The sequence below is a fragment of the Zalophus californianus genome, chromosome 16, assembly GCF_009762305.2.
Source record: "Zalophus californianus isolate mZalCal1 chromosome 16, mZalCal1.pri.v2, whole genome shotgun sequence".
NCBI classification, from domain to species: domain Eukaryota; kingdom Metazoa; phylum Chordata; class Mammalia; order Carnivora; family Otariidae; genus Zalophus; species Zalophus californianus.
In genome coordinates this window covers 39,406,968-39,422,147 of record NC_045610.1, presented here as the reverse complement: position 1 = coordinate 39,422,147, position 15,180 = coordinate 39,406,968, and the positions used below count along the sequence as shown (strand labels likewise).

Here is a 15,180-nt window from a genome sequence, read left to right as displayed (position 1 = left end):
GCTGTTGTGCTGCATCAGATTTGCCACAGCAGCCCATTTGAAACTAAAGATGAAGGAGCAATCAGTTGTCTGCAGTGAAGCTCGAGGACTTAAGTGTTGCAGCACTACCATGTTTTCTGTTTTCTCATGTCCTCTTCTTGTATCTTCCCACTCCAGCTATCACTTCTCCCAAAGCGCAGGGTGGTATGAAGCTATAGACTTAACCAAGATTTTGGAACCGATTTTAAAAAAGATGATCATAGGAACTAGCGGTTCAATAGCCTGACCATGATTTCCTTCTTAAGGGTTACCAGACAGGTAGATTAGGGGAATGCTTTGATTTTGGCAAGACTTTGTCAAAAGCCTTGTCAGCTATTAAAAAAAAAGTATATTCTCTTTGGACCATAATATGTACATTCAAAATGCATAAGCTTTTAGTGTACCCACAGGAGTGCACATTAATAATATATATCAAACAGAGAAAGGGCACTATTGCATGGCACAGGACAGGATTGCACAGGATTCTGTCCTGTGTAGTATTTTTACAAGTTATATGGCTAAAGATCTGATGTTGACCAAATTTATAGACAACACGAAACTAGAAGGCATTCTGAATGCCTTCATAGATAGATTCAGGATCCAAAAAGATCTCACCTGGTTAAACAAGTGGCCAAATTTGACAACTTTGGTAAATCCATTTCCAAAATCCAGATGCCTGAGTTCAAAATGGAGGATGTATGATTTAATAAGTGTTAGAAAGATCTGGAGGATCTTTTCTATCAGAAGGTAAATTGATGCAAATGAAGCTGCCAACTTAAGTGTCTAAATAAGGAAAGTGATAATCTGCCACTCTACCTTTCAGCTGTTTGGTCTGGGTTCAATTTTTAAATGAACGTGAGCAACTTGTTCACTCGGAAGGAACTGAAAAACTCAAAATCCTCGCTTTTGAGGAACAAGTGTAAGCTCTCTGAATGTTTACCATGAAGAGAAGATTTGAGATAGCCACAGCAATCTAACTATTCAAGAGACAGTGAGAAACAGGAAGACTTGATCTTTTTTCATCACCCGGGAAGGCAAACCAAGAACCAATGGGTTGGAGTTACAAGAAGTTAGATTTTATCAGTGAAGAAGGATTTTCTAACATTTAGGGGAAAATGCATAGAAAAAAATGAAGCGTTGAAGCAGAAGCTGGACTTCATTTGTCTGGAATGTTGTCAAGGGGAAATCATGTATTAGGGGTCAGACCAGATGACCTCTAAGGTCTTTTCAGCTATGAGGTTTTACTCATCTAGACAGCAGGCACCAAGTATCCTATCCTAGGATTTTGTTTTTAAAGTTGCCACTTACCTCATGTGTAAGGGAGAACACAGAACAAAGAGGGATGAAAAACATACGTTGTGCTCATACACAAAATTGAGAAAATGGTATATTTCTCTATTTTGTGAAAATGGATTTCTTTTTCTAATCTTTTAACATCTACAGCAGAACTGTTTCATGCTTCCCAATAAGTCTAATAAATTGAAGCAGAAGTTCAAAAATTAACAGCCACAATAGTTTATTTACAATTGAACTCTTTATAAGATATTTACAAGACAACCAATTTTACACATCAGAAATGGTATCAAAAGTATGAATTACAACACAGACAACAATATGAAATGGGCATAAAACAAAGCTGAAGTGGACAGACAAGCAATTTCTCTTTTTAATTTATTAACACTAGCTTAAACTTTGTTAAAGAAAGAAACAAAGAACTATGTTTTAGGAGAATTGCAGGGCCTTTGTTGAAGATTGAATTTCACAGTGTTGTATCCCATGTAGGGAAAAAATAAGACTTAATTTTCCCCCCACACTCTAACACACTGTAATTTCGCTCTTGGAATTTTGCTAATCTACTCTCCAACCTCCTCAACAAACCTCAACACATCCAAATCAAAGGAGAACTGATCTAGAAGACGGGACAATAAAATGAGCAGTCCTAGGTAAGAGGGAGAACCAAGGAAATAGAATCCACTTAAAGTCTGGCCAGATAGCACCTCATGGATTCCTCTTAGTCTAGCTCAAGTTCAGAATCTGGGGAGTCCCCTGGGCAGGGCACAAACACAGAGGTTATATTTGCTAACCCATATCCAAATTAGGAATCCGACAAATGCTGAAAATCAAAAAGAAACAGAGGAATCAAGGAACAACGTAAAAAGACACTGATCGGTCTTTTTTCTTCTTGGGCACATTATAAAGGAACATAACACAGGTCAGAGTAGGAAAGCCAAACAGCTTGTCATATTAAAATGATGGAGAACAAAGAAAATCTGGCCCAGTTTTTCTAGAAATCTCCTTCCTCCCCTTAAGGTGTGAGATGAGAGCCCCTAGTGGAATAAGTCCTATTTCTCTCTACACTCTTGCTGCAATGAAGTTCACAGCAGGTTCCCTTGTGGAGAGCCCACTCTCCTAAGCAGATGGGAGTTACAAATGAAAACCCATAGCCACACACACACACACACACACACACACACACACACACACACACACGGAGAAATAAAAGCAGCAAGATCATCCAAGAATACTACATGTGCTGCCGGAATAATTCCTTTAAAAGTCAAACCCAGGGAGCACAGATCAACATGTCACAAAAATCTTTAGCAGTGGGAGGCCCCTGAGGAACTTTTCTTTTCTTCCCACAATGGATGTATCCCCATTCTCTCATGCTCCATTGATGGGCCGGCCACACACCCTACATACCTTGGCTTCTCCTCTAAAAGTGCTAATAATCTGGGGACATATTCTCTTCAAGGATAAAAGCCCCTACCTTCTAGGAGATTAGACCCCTACTTGTTTTCACACAATAGTCATGAAGACTAAAGAAAGGCAATTCCTATATATTTAAGACCAGAGGTCTTGGCTCTATTTTCCTTCCAGATAGTTACAGGGATCTTACACTGAGACCAAAGTGGCCTGGAGTGCTGTCCTGAAATTTTTTAACAAAATGGGGGGAAAGGGGGACCAAGATGATACACATACAAATCTATTTTTTACAAAGTGAATGGAGAAGCTCATTAGGTACACCTGTTTGTTTCAAGATGTAGACATTTGCCAACCAAAGGAAGCACATATTTCCACATATACCCCCCACCCTCCCTAAACCTATCCCACCACCGAGAGCTCAGCTAAAAGAATAAAGCCCAACTAAGGAATACTTGAGAAGTGATGTGACACAAGGACATCTATACAGGTTCTGGCATGCCATTCTCAAATGTCAATTGCTTTTGTTTAGAGTCATAACTCGTCCAAAACTAACCATCCCCATTCTCTTTTCTAAGGATTTTATTTCTTGAGGAATGGAGGAAGAAATTCAGTTATCCATTAACTAAGAAAATAATCACAGCACAAATTCCTTCCCACATGGCTGTATCACAGAATAGTTTTAAGAGAACAACTGTCTTTTCAGACATTTATCTGCCAACTTTTCAATCTCTTTTCTACCCTGTGAAGATGACTTGCTTCATCACTTCACTTTTTATTCCTCATCTGGTCCTTAAGCTCATGGTGAGGTTTTTTTGTTTGTTTTGTTTTAGGGTAAACGCCACTATACTCAAACTCTAAGGAAAGGGTATACCAGGGCGAGAAGCGTGCCATGCAGGCACGGTTCTACAGGCAGGGGTTGCTTCATCTTCCACAAGTCTAACGAAGAGAGCCCTTTTACCCCTTTAACGTAGGCAAATGTAGAGAAGCAGACCCCTGAGGCTTCTGGATCTGCCATCCTATAGATTTAGCTTGAGAGCTCATTTCCCCAAAAAGGGAAAAGAAATCCCAACCACCCTCCATAATTCACAATTAGGCCAATGAGAGTTTTTGCGAAATCAGAGTGATGAAAACAAAACAAGATCAAGGGAGTATGGAAGGGCATTATCAGCGAATGATAACATACATGAGGACATAGGTCACACATACAGGTCTCTGCCATTCTCTGGAAAATGGCGTGCTACAACTATCTGAAGACAGAAGGTTCTTGCCAGCTCAGCTATTTCCTACACGTCCGGTGAGGTGTTTGCTTCTTCTGGATCTCCAACCTGCATCGGCTACGCTCATCCAACCAGGGCAGCTCAAAATTCCTGGCAAAAAAAAGGTAAGGAAATCAACTTGGAAGACTAGAAGGGATTCAGTGTGGACAAAAGATTAACTCTAAAAGAGATACTATGCCCCTCACCACTCCTAACCCTGATTCTCAAGTTCCAAATTTAGAATGTCTTTCCTGTCTCAAAGCCAGAGAAACAGTGTGCTATTAAAGTGACTAAATAATCTCTTTCTAACTCAAAAAGCAATCCTTCTAATTATTTTATCACTCCAATGCTAGTTGCCCAGATAGCCTCACTTCTGTCAAAAAGCCATGGCTATCCCTAAGCCACCTGTTCCACCTTATTATCTAGGCCTTCATGAAGTCTAAAAAGGAGGTAAAGTGCAGGCTACCTGAGAAGGGGGCGGGGGGAACCTTTATACTTACTGTGGAGTTAATTTGGGTAATGGTCGTCCAAATGCTACAACAGGCAAGAAGGGGGTAATCATCAAACTTTCAACTATGGGAGAAAGCCAAATGGGACCTTGTTAGTGACATAGAGGAGAAATGTCTAGCAACTACACCTGCTCCAAAATGCTGTTCATTCATTCAGAGCAAGTTGTACCCTGGAGCCTTGCACCCTTTTCCTTCTTTGAAAAATCTACTTTCTTAGATAGACAAAACTTACCGTCATCTGGCTCAGGGAAAAATGAGGTAACCTCAGGCTCAGATTCCTGAATTCCTTTCTTTTTATACATTCTGAGCTGCAATCGTTGTAAAATTCTTTGTTCCCTGATCCTCTGAATATCCCATCTGGGAAAAACAAACCAGACAAAACAAAACAAAGAAACAAACCCAATATTACTGAAAACCTGCTCTATAAAAGCAGCTAACACAGTCCAGACACTAGGGAGACCTGTGCTGACTCTTCTTAATGGGGTGGGGAGGGTGGGGGGTGGTAAAGTGAACTGTCTGCCTGGTCAGGAAAGAGCTCTTTAGGTCTAGCAGTCCAAATCACGTGTTGATGTTCCACAGAGAGTGGAACTGAGGAAAGGCATACACAAAGAAAAAGAAGCCAAACATCTTTACTTATAACAACTACCACTTCAAACTAAGATACTCAACCAATTGGGATGGCAGTAATTTAAGAGTGTTAAGGACTCCAGAGCTTTTCACAGCATGAATGAGAGAGGTTAGGGTCCTAGGGCTCAGCTGTTCCAGGATGTGTATCTCTCGCCTCACCTTTTCCTTCTCTTCTCATCGAGCTCCAGTTTTGCATGCCGCTTTGAAAACACACTGTCATCCAGGTTCTGTGTAAAGAACAGCAGCTGATAAACTATTTATCACCACGTGACACATGTATATGCGAACTCATTTCCAGCTTCCAGGAATGTGAAATCTTTTCCCTGCAGGTCCCACCTGAGTCTGTGAGTTCTATGGATGTCATGGGAACCTCCCAGTAACAGAATCAACAAAACACATATTCTTCTCCCCACACCCACCCTTGTAGACTGTACAAACTTTGAAATTATTTCCTCAACTTTCCAAGGTGAAAATCATGTCAAACTGAAACAACCCTTGAGACCGCCATAAACCCTCCCTACTACCCTCCATGCTTTGCAAGGGTCTGAGTTTTAAGAGTCAAATAAGTTTGGAATATGTAATTTTGTTGCTGAGTGGCACATTCTAACTTTTCTACTTAGCATGAAATTTCATTTTGTTTCGAACACTCCCTAGCTATTTATTTTTTAATAAACCATTTAGTCACTCTGAACCTCAGTCTTCTCTTCTATATAAACAAAAGAGCTGGGCTAGAGAATTGCTCAAGTTTCCTTCTGGCTTGGGGCGCCTGGGTGGCTCAGTCGGTTAAGCGACGGCCTTCGGCTCGGGTCATGATCCTGGGGTCCCGGGATCGAGTCCCGCGTCGGGCTCCCTGCTCAGCAGGGAGTCTGCTTCTCCCTCTGACCCTCTTCCCTCTCGTGCTCTCTATCTCTCATTCTCTCTCTCTCTCTCTCAAATAAATAAATAAAATCTTTAAAAAAAAAAGTTTCCTTCTGGCTTTAAGGGTTACTTAACCTATCCATCCTGTTACTAGGACACATTGAAGTTAAACCTCCACTCCCCTCTGCTGACAGGTCTTGGGTACCTACCTCCAAAAGGTCTGAAGGATTTGGGTCCCTTAGAGGCTCTACTGAGTGGTCCCTCCAAGAAGGAACTGAAAAAAAAAAAAGAAAGAAAAAGAAAGGGAGGAGGGGTGGAACCACCCTTAAATCCAAAGTCACACAACCCTCCTACTATTCACTAGGACAAGAGGTCTCTCCCCAGATAGGACAAAGTTACCAAGTGATAGGAATCCATTCTATGGCCTCACCTGAAGCCATATTCAGTGTCCTCGCTATGGTATAAAAGAACCTAAAATGCCATTGCAGTCTGCCAAACACAGGATCACAAAAAACCCTAAGCCAATACCTGACAATTCATATAATTGATGCTATTGCAGTTCCTGAAAAACAACTGAAATGTGTAGTCATTTTGAAGTCTATAGTGTAATCATACACCAAGGAATCTCACTCTCCCACATCCAGCTGATGGGGAATGTAGCTCCCCAACCATCCACCATCCCACCGACCCCCCACCCCAGGCCCAGCCAGCACAATTCCTATTCTACTCACCAGCCAAGACTGAAGTTTCTCCTGCAACACTTGATGGCATCAGACACCCTAAATAATGCAGGAAAGAAGAATCATCTCAGTGTAAAAAGAAAAAAAGCCCATACCCAAAATGGAGGAAAGGATCATCACTGAAGTTCTCACTAGGAAGCCATTTTGGTTTTTTTGAGTTGTTCTTTTGAGAATTTCTCTCTGGGGGAGGGGAAGAGGGAACAACAGACAAAAGAAAAGAAAATAAGCCCACCACTTTTTTTTTTACACTGAGACGACTTCTTTTCTTCATTATTTAGGGTGGTTTCCCTGCAACAGTTGATGGCCAAGGATATCAAACCTTAAACTCAGAACATGGCAGGTGAGTAAAAGTTGACCCTATTTTTCAAATAAAAGATCAGTGTTCTCAAAACTTACATATGTAGTCTTCTTAAAACAGCTCCCTCCTCCCTCCAAACAAACTACCTTGCTGGTCCAGCCTGAACAACATGCACAAAGACTTTGGCTTCCTTAGAACAAGCCATTGAGCTTCCTCTTGAGATAGGGGCATCAAGAATAAGGATTCACACGTTTATTCACAACTCAGGCTCCTCAAAGGGCTGGGATTCCCCCCAGTCGGACTCTTTCTGTACTGCTATGCCCACAATCTCAGAGGTGTTTGGAATTTTCTGTACTAGGGTAGAGAGGGTTTTCAAAACAGCCAGTCAAACAGAACAGCTCTGGACCAAGCCATTTCCCAATCCCGGATGGGAAGTTGCTTCACAGTTTCTCTTAAGTTGTTACACAGCATTGCCATGGCAGCAAGAAGGTTAACCATTAAGGATGAACCTGTTCAACTGACTGAACCAACAAAAAAACCTGAACCTAGATCAGGATCCTGGTCTAGCTCATGTACTCAAGTGTGAGGCCTAATGAATTTTAGATAGTTAAGAAGAGTAATCTATCTTCCCCACTTAATTTTGTCACCAGAACAGCCAAACAAAGCCTGGAGAATGCTCTTGTCTTATTGGAATGGATTCCCATCCCCATCCCTGCTACAGCAAGACACAGTGGTAGAAACTTGGGGCTGTGGCTCTCTTCAAGAAGACTTCCCCCACCATCACCCCGGAGCGCCCGCAGTGACTGTCACAGACTAACATTACACAATTGAAGGCACATTGCAGTTACTGGTTGATGTAGGAGATAGGGTAGCATTTCTGTGTGGAAGCCATAAAGAAAAAAAAGGGAATGAAGACCAAGGTCCCGCACCCCACACCCTCCCCAAGCAGCTCAGATATCCCAAGATAGTCCTTATTGTTTGAAAAATAGTTTGTAGACCATTTTATTTAAATATATGAACAACCAATGGGCTACTGCAATCCAAGTAAACTCTTCACATTTAGAACCTTTGTGAAGTATAGTAAGATAAAGTAAGACTGTTGGTCTTTGGCAGATTCCTCCTGCCCCCCAGACCGGGACATAGAGATACAGATAAATGTTTATATAGTTAAAGAGCGGAGGCCCAGGTGAAATTCCCCACCCCAAGCTGGCTCCCCAACCCAAAAATTACCATTGGCCCCTGAGAACACCCAAAGACCACCCTCCCAGGTTTCACACAATATCAATTGCAGGAACAGTCGTGCATGGCAAAGTATAAGTTCTATGCATTTCACAGCACAGAAAACCCTTCTTTCAGAGGGCATGCAAGTTGCCGGAGATTACACCCCCGAGTCTGGTGCTCTTGTGATGAGCAACTTACTGGCAAACACATCTCCCAGTGTTGTAAGCAGGCAAATACATTGAGCACATTTTGCTGTAATTCCATCTATTTGCAATGCCTGCACAGTGTCTGTCTCTGGCTGTTAACTTACTCATTCTTGACAGAACTCTGCTTTATTGATTGCACTTTTTTAAAAATGCCAAAGGCATTTTCACACTTGTTAGCTTGACCGCCACCACTAGGGTATAAGAGCAAGTGTTCTCTATGCCTTACTTGCTACAGTCTCCTCCTTCTTTGGAGAGGATTCCCGTAATGGTAACGGTGATGGGGGAGGCTGGTGCCAACGACACAAATACATTTCTGTGGTGGAAAGGTACGGCAAATCTTCTATCTCACTTGAGAAGGCTTTCTCCTTGGGATGGGTGCTGGGTCCCTTCTGGGGAGTGGAGAGTCTTGGCGGGGTGTCCACTGAAGACCGGGGCTTTTCTGGAGTTTCTTGGCTCCTCAATTCACGTTTACAAACAGTTTCAGATAAGGAACCACAGGGTTCCTCTTTAATGGGAGAGTGCTTAGGAGTTTTTGTTTTGACTTTTGAAAATTCAGGAGCCAGCTTTTTAACAGGAATCTTTCTTTCTGTACTTCCAAATGGGGATTTCCTATTAGATAGGGAAGAAAACATTATAAAATGTATTGACTCTTGAATAAAATCTGATTTGATTACATTTGGGGGCAAGAGAACAAACAAGTTCAGGGATCTAAAGATCTAAACATCTGATTCAGTTGGCAGTCATGAGCAGGAACAGCCTCATGCTTACCAGTATTTAGAACAGGCCCTCAGGTAAGTGTTTGTTGAACAAATGAGTTTCCATGCTTAAGAACCTCTAATTGCATCTTATTGCCCACTAAATCTAAAAAGGTTCCTATTTTATTCAAGACCCTTTAGCCAACATTAGGTGCCAATCTGTGGCCTATTTCATTCCTGTCAACCAGAGACCAGTCTCTTATTTTTTCCCCCAATACTATACCATGTTAATTACAATCTCTATTTCTTTTTTCTTGCTATCTGCTGGCTTTCTCCCACCAATCTCCTCCCCCCCCCCCCCACTATTCCTAGAATGCCACTTCTCTTCCGTTTTACCAACCTAAATTCTATACTTCTTTTTCAAGATCCATCTCCTCCTTAAAGTTTCACTATTCTACCTCAGAATAATCTTTAATGTCTCTGAATCTTACAAAATTTAGTTTATATCACTGTTGTCTACCCTCATATTTTATTGCCACTGAATTCCAAGTTTGCAAAATGTATGCCACCTTCACAGCTAGACTGACATCTCTTTGGGTCCAAGGATAGTCAGACCTTACTTCTTTGTCCACTACTACCTAACGCAATGAAGGAATTTAACACTTCCTAACTTGAAGTGAACTGCTATAGTTTTAAGAAACTCAGCTGTCACATTTGTTGCCCATTCTCTTTATGATGTACTCCACATTCTGTAATTACTACTGTGACCAAAATGTTCCTAACAGATTTTTATAGCCTGCAAGAATGTTTCAAGATAGTTTCTCAGCATGGAAGACCTCATAATTCAGGATATGGTTGTATTAAAACCAATTCATAAATCCCAATCCCCTACTCTCAGTCACTGGAAACACATATCCTCATCATGTCCAGACAGTGTAACAAAGTTATCAGCACACCTTTTGTGTCCCTTTCCACTCCGCCCACAAGAGAAAGGCTTGGGAGGCAGAGTCTGGGATGTCTCGGAAAGCTCCGGCTGGCACTCCAGTTTAATTTTCTCGGATAGCTCCGTTTCCTCTCTCTCTTCAGTTTCATAGCCCTGAAACAGCTTGTGCCTTTCTTTCTCGTTATCCTTCTTTACCAGCTGCATCCGCCTTTCCATACGTTCAATCCGAGCAAGGAGCTAAAAGAGAGAGTGCCAAAATGCAGACTTAAAACACAAAAAATTACACCCAGGTACTAAGCCCCCTTTAGGCATCAGTATGGTCTTCTGCCTCTTTCCATGGGTCATAGCAATTCAACTTATTTTTAATAGATAGGCATGAATTGGAATAGTTTTCCTTAAATGCAATAGAGAAGACAAGGTACTCTGCTTAATTTTAGGGCTAACCTAGTTGAGGAGGGGTATGGGGGAATTTGTAGTCCATTCTTTTGAAAGAAGATCCTCTTCTCTGGGAGGGGCCACAGCATGCCTTTCAAATGGCATGGTCTCTCTACTGCTAACCATGTGGCTCCAAGTCAGTTTGGGAGTTTCCAGAATTAACCTTAGGTTCTTTTAGGAGGCCCTAAGTTTCTCCAAATCCTGTTCTCTCTACTTTCACTCCAAAATGCTATACACAAGGGCAAAGTCCAAACGGTATATTGAGAAGGAATTAAACGCTCACAGTCACAGTGCCACGAGGGATTGCAGTGTTATTTGAAAGGGGTGTGCAGGGCATTTAAACAATGAACACTCAATCTGGAAGAATTTTAATAGTAACCAGTACCCATAATCCCACTGATCATGAAATATGCACATTTCTTTGCATTTGAGATTACAGGGAAAAAAATCTACCCATTTATCTAAATATTAATTAAACCAAAGTCTTTTAACTTTAATTAAAGGAGAACTACATAATCAAACAAAAAATGGACGTCTATTATCATTGAAAACTTCACATTAGAATGGTCTGAAAAAAGGTGCCAACTATGCTACTTAAAACACTATAGTAAGAACTTTATTTGGGTAGACAGCAATATTAATGTTGTCTTTAGTATATCTACTTAGCCGCAGAGATTTCAGTAGAGGCCAAACTGGAATAAGAGAAACAAGCTTAAGCAATGCTAAGACTGCAATACACAACAAAAACAGTGAATGCCAAGTTCAGACTGATACTCTATCCTTAACTCACCCCACTTTTCCTGCCTAGGAAAGTCTGCAAAGGGGCCATTACCTCAGGAAATGAGCAGAAACCTCCAAATCAGCAGAGAGCCCCCCTGTCAGCCATACTCTCATCTTCTGTTTTGATTCACAGCCTTAACATTACTTAACCATGGTTTGTGGGTGACATTTCCTTGATTTCTTCTCCTTCACTGGTCCTTCTCTTCCCGCCCTCCCGCCATGTAAGGATATGATGTGTTGTAATTACAGTACCATCACACCCCTAGACTGCAGTACAGTAGCTGAGCAGTGCCACCTCCATGTTGAGTAACTTCCACAAATCAACACCATGAGATATTCTGATGAGACCTGCCCCAGCTCCCATTCCACCTTGCAGAATGCATTCTCCAATAAAACAGCCGATGCCTGATGCGATTCATTTGTAAAGCAAACAAAATGAATAGCCCTCTGCTCCCTTGCTCAGCCCTTGGCGCACACAACGCCAGAGAGAGAGAGAGGCTGCTGCAGCCTGAACACAATTGTAGAAACCATGTTTATTTTTAGGCAGCTGTAAGGTATGCTAGCACAGTAATACCCCCCCCCACCACACACACATACAGCTTTCCTGATATCTGAAAGAATATGTTTTAACGCATAAGGTGCTCTTGACTACTGCTGCAGTGAAAACAAGCCTATATAGTCACGCTCCTCAGGAGTAAAAATAAATAATAAATTACTGCCCTACTATCTTAAGATTCTAAAAATTGGGATTTTCTGGGGAGGGGGTCTACTTAATACATTTAACAAACTTCCTTTCCCCTGACGCCTTAAAATCTACCAGCCCCTCCACACTATGCTTATGCAAGGGAGCTGGTCAGTGGGTCATGTTTTATAACTAAGATTCTTATTCAAAACTGTCTGAAATCAAAGGCAGTGATTCTCTTCATATCATTTAAGAAAACTAAAACAGGATCCCACTGTGAATCACCTCTACCTCTCTGCCAATTAAAAGGCCTACTGCCCTCCCATCTAAAGATGCTACAGCAGTGCAACAGCTGCTCTGTCCCTCTCCTCTAAGAATGCATTTCTAACGCACAATCTCCTTCATTTAACCCCTTCCAGAAAGCCACCACATATGCATCCCACCTTTGCATTTTCAACCCTTCACAAATGAGGTCTTTTCCCACTCTCCACGTCTTTCCCACAAGTCTGAGGCTGTCATTTTAAATTAACCCTTTGGCACCTGAAGCCTCCCCTCCCCCTCCCACTGGGAGGTTGCCCTTTAACCCTTCCCTCCGACCCAACGTGTCTGTGAGCCTGGTTCCCAAGGACCCGACACTTAAGATACTCCTTCGCTGGTGGCCAACCTCCTTACCCCTAACCAAGGGATACCTTAACCTCCTACAGCCCCCTTCCCCCGAGCATGCGCACAACTCGCTCGTCGTCCCGAACGCAGATTAACCCCTCCCGTACCGTGTCTCTCTCTGACTTCAGCTCCTCGATCTCCTTTTCCTTGGCCTGCAGCTGCTGCTGCTGCTGTTCGATGAGGTCCAATTGCAGCAGAAGGATCTGTTTGAGGCAGGCGGCCTGACTGGAGGCTCCCGAGCCGCCGCCACCCCCGAGAGGGCTCTTCCTCATACTCTTCCATCTGCCCTCGCTGGCCGCCAGGGTCCCGGCGGCGGCGGTGGGCGCGAGGGGTGGCGGCCCCGGCAGAGGTAGTGGTGGGGGTCCCGCCGGGTCCGAGGCGGTGGCAGCTGGGGGAGCCGCCCCACCCTTGTCCCCAGCCCAGGGCGTAGGCTCTTTGGCCGCCGCCACGAGAGAGCCCGTCTGAATGGGCAGCACCGCCTGATACTTGGGTCGGGGACTGCAGCCGGCTCCCGCGGCCGCTGGCTCCCCCCCAATGCCGGCTTGTTTGGTGGCCGGGGGCGGACAGGGCAAGGGCACCGAGCCGCCCCAGCTCTCTTCCTGCTGCCCGGGGGCCGCCCCGGCCGGGAGTAACAAGCCCCGGCCCTTGCCGCCACAGCCGGCCGGGGAGGGCGCGGGGCTCCCGCCCTGGGAGGAGGCCAGCGGGGGCCCCGGCTCCTTGAGCTTACGGTGCCGGGGGAGGAAGTGGGCTTCGGCCGCCCCGGGCTCGTCCTCGGGCCCGCCCAGCGCCGCAGCCCGCTCGTAGTCCAGTCGCTGCTCAGGGTTGCCGCCGGCAGGGGCCGCGGCCGCCTTGAACACTGCGGATCTCATGGTCATAGTGGTCCGGAGCAGCGCCGGGGACCGAGACGGAGGAGGGGGTGGGGAAGGGGCGAGGTGTGGGGGGTCGAGGACGGAGGAGGGGGAGGGGAGTTTGGCGGGCTCGCCTCAGCAGCGCGGCAGCAGGCCTCGGCTAGCGCGGCTCCTCCGGGGCCCGGGCGCCATCCCGCCGGCGTGCGGAGAAGTGGAGGCCGCGGCTGAGGCCCGCCGCCGGCCCATGGGGGCCTCGCCGCCGCCTCTGCTGCCGCCGCCGCCGCCTTCGCCTCAGAGGCAGGAGCTCGCACCCAGCCGCCCCCGAGCTCATCCCCGGAGCTCGCTTCGGCCCCCCCTGGCCCGGCCGGGCCCGCCTCGTCTCCCCACCCCACACCCCCCCTTCCCCGCCCCGGCCCCCCGCCCCGGAGCTCGCCTCAGCCGCCCCGAGCCTCCATTTTCCCCCCGCTCCTCCTCAGGAGGGGGTGGGAGGGATGGGTCCGCCCAAAGCCCTCCTACTCCGGGAGGGGGGTCTGTCGCCTCCCCTGGGGGTCTCCGCGGCTCGGGGTCCCCCTCCCCCACAGTCACCCCCGGCGCCTCAGCGTTTCCCTTTAAAAAAACGGAGCCGCTCGCAGCCGCCACCGCCGCAGCCGCCGCTGACCGGAGGGCGCATGCGCCGGGCGGGGAGCGGGCGGGAGCGAACCGGGAGCCGAGAGGAGGGAGGCGGGCCGCGCTATTGTGAAAGGGGCCGCCGCCGCCTCGAGGGGGGCAGGGAGGGGGCCGCGGGGGGCCCTGGGCACTGGGGGCCGGCGAGGGGAGGCCGGGGATGAGGGGCAAGGACCGAGAAGCCCGCGGAGGAGCGGGGCGAAGGTGGGCTGCCGAGGGAGGGGCGAGCCGGGGGAGGGTCAGGAGGAGGGAAGAAAGGGCGAGGGCGGCGACGGGCAGATGGGGAATGCGGAGGCTCGCCGGGAAAAAGGAGCGCGAGAGAATGGAGCGGAGAGGAGGACCGGGGGCTTCAGGAGGCAGACGCTCCCTTCGGGGCAGTGGACCGAGCGCTCCACGTACCCGGCCTGCGCTGGGCGGCCCCTTCCCCCGGCACCTTGGCAGCCCGCCCGGCCCTCGCCGGAGGGGCCCCGCTGCCCCCGCAGCCCCGCAAGCCTCCTGGACCAGAGTCAGGATTCGGGCTCCTGTCTGAGCCTGTGGGTGTTTCCTGGGGGTAGAATTCTAACCCCTCCACCCGCTCCCCTCCCCAGCAGCCCCACTCTGGTCTGGGAGAGAATGAAGTTCTTTGTCTCTGAGGGATCCAGACCAGAAACGGAGGGACCTCTGGTTCCCAGAGGGAGGAAAATCCATGATGTCTGCTGCCTAGGGAGTTCTTGCCACAACCTCCCTGGAATGAAGTATTGCCAACTACCAACAGTTATTTCCCAACGGCTATCTCCCCAGCCTTCTTAAGTCACTTCTAGCATCTCCTGGAGGTTCAGGAAGGGTCGCAGCAAAAAGAAAACCTCGGAAGAGATTTTTATCATTTATTTAAAAAGTTTATTTAGTTTTTAATAATCTACATCCACCGTGGGGCTCGAACTCACGACCCCGAGATCAAGAGTCACCTGCGCCTCTGCCATATTCAGCCAGGCGCCCCAGAGATTTTTATCTTTATTGGGAATAGGAATACTTTGGGGTATTCTCTTATGCGGAGCA

The 15,180-nt window shown here is 46.4% G+C and overlaps 1 protein-coding gene across 2 annotated transcripts; it reads right to left on the bottom strand.

Moving 5' to 3' along the window:
- Positions 1 to 1,517: 1,517 nt before the first annotated feature.
- MSL1 (MSL complex subunit 1) lies at positions 1,518 to 13,861 on the bottom strand. Of its 2 annotated transcripts, XM_027626255.2 has the most exons (9): positions 12,742 to 13,861; positions 10,088 to 10,311; positions 8,663 to 9,045; positions 6,703 to 6,750; positions 6,181 to 6,245; positions 5,273 to 5,340; positions 4,719 to 4,843; positions 4,478 to 4,550; positions 1,518 to 4,088 (listed from the first exon to the last, which is right to left on the bottom strand). In XM_027626255.2, the coding sequence occupies exons 1-9, from the start codon at positions 13,507 to 13,509 to the stop codon at positions 3,998 to 4,000; spliced, it is 1,845 nt and encodes a 614-aa protein (XP_027482056.1). In that variant the 5' UTR covers positions 13,510 to 13,861; the 3' UTR covers positions 1,518 to 3,997. The 2 variants fall into 2 exon arrangements, with proteins under 2 accessions (XP_027482056.1, XP_027482057.1); XM_027626256.2 differs by lacking the exon at positions 6,703 to 6,750.
- Positions 13,862 to 15,180: the final 1,319 nt, after the last annotated feature.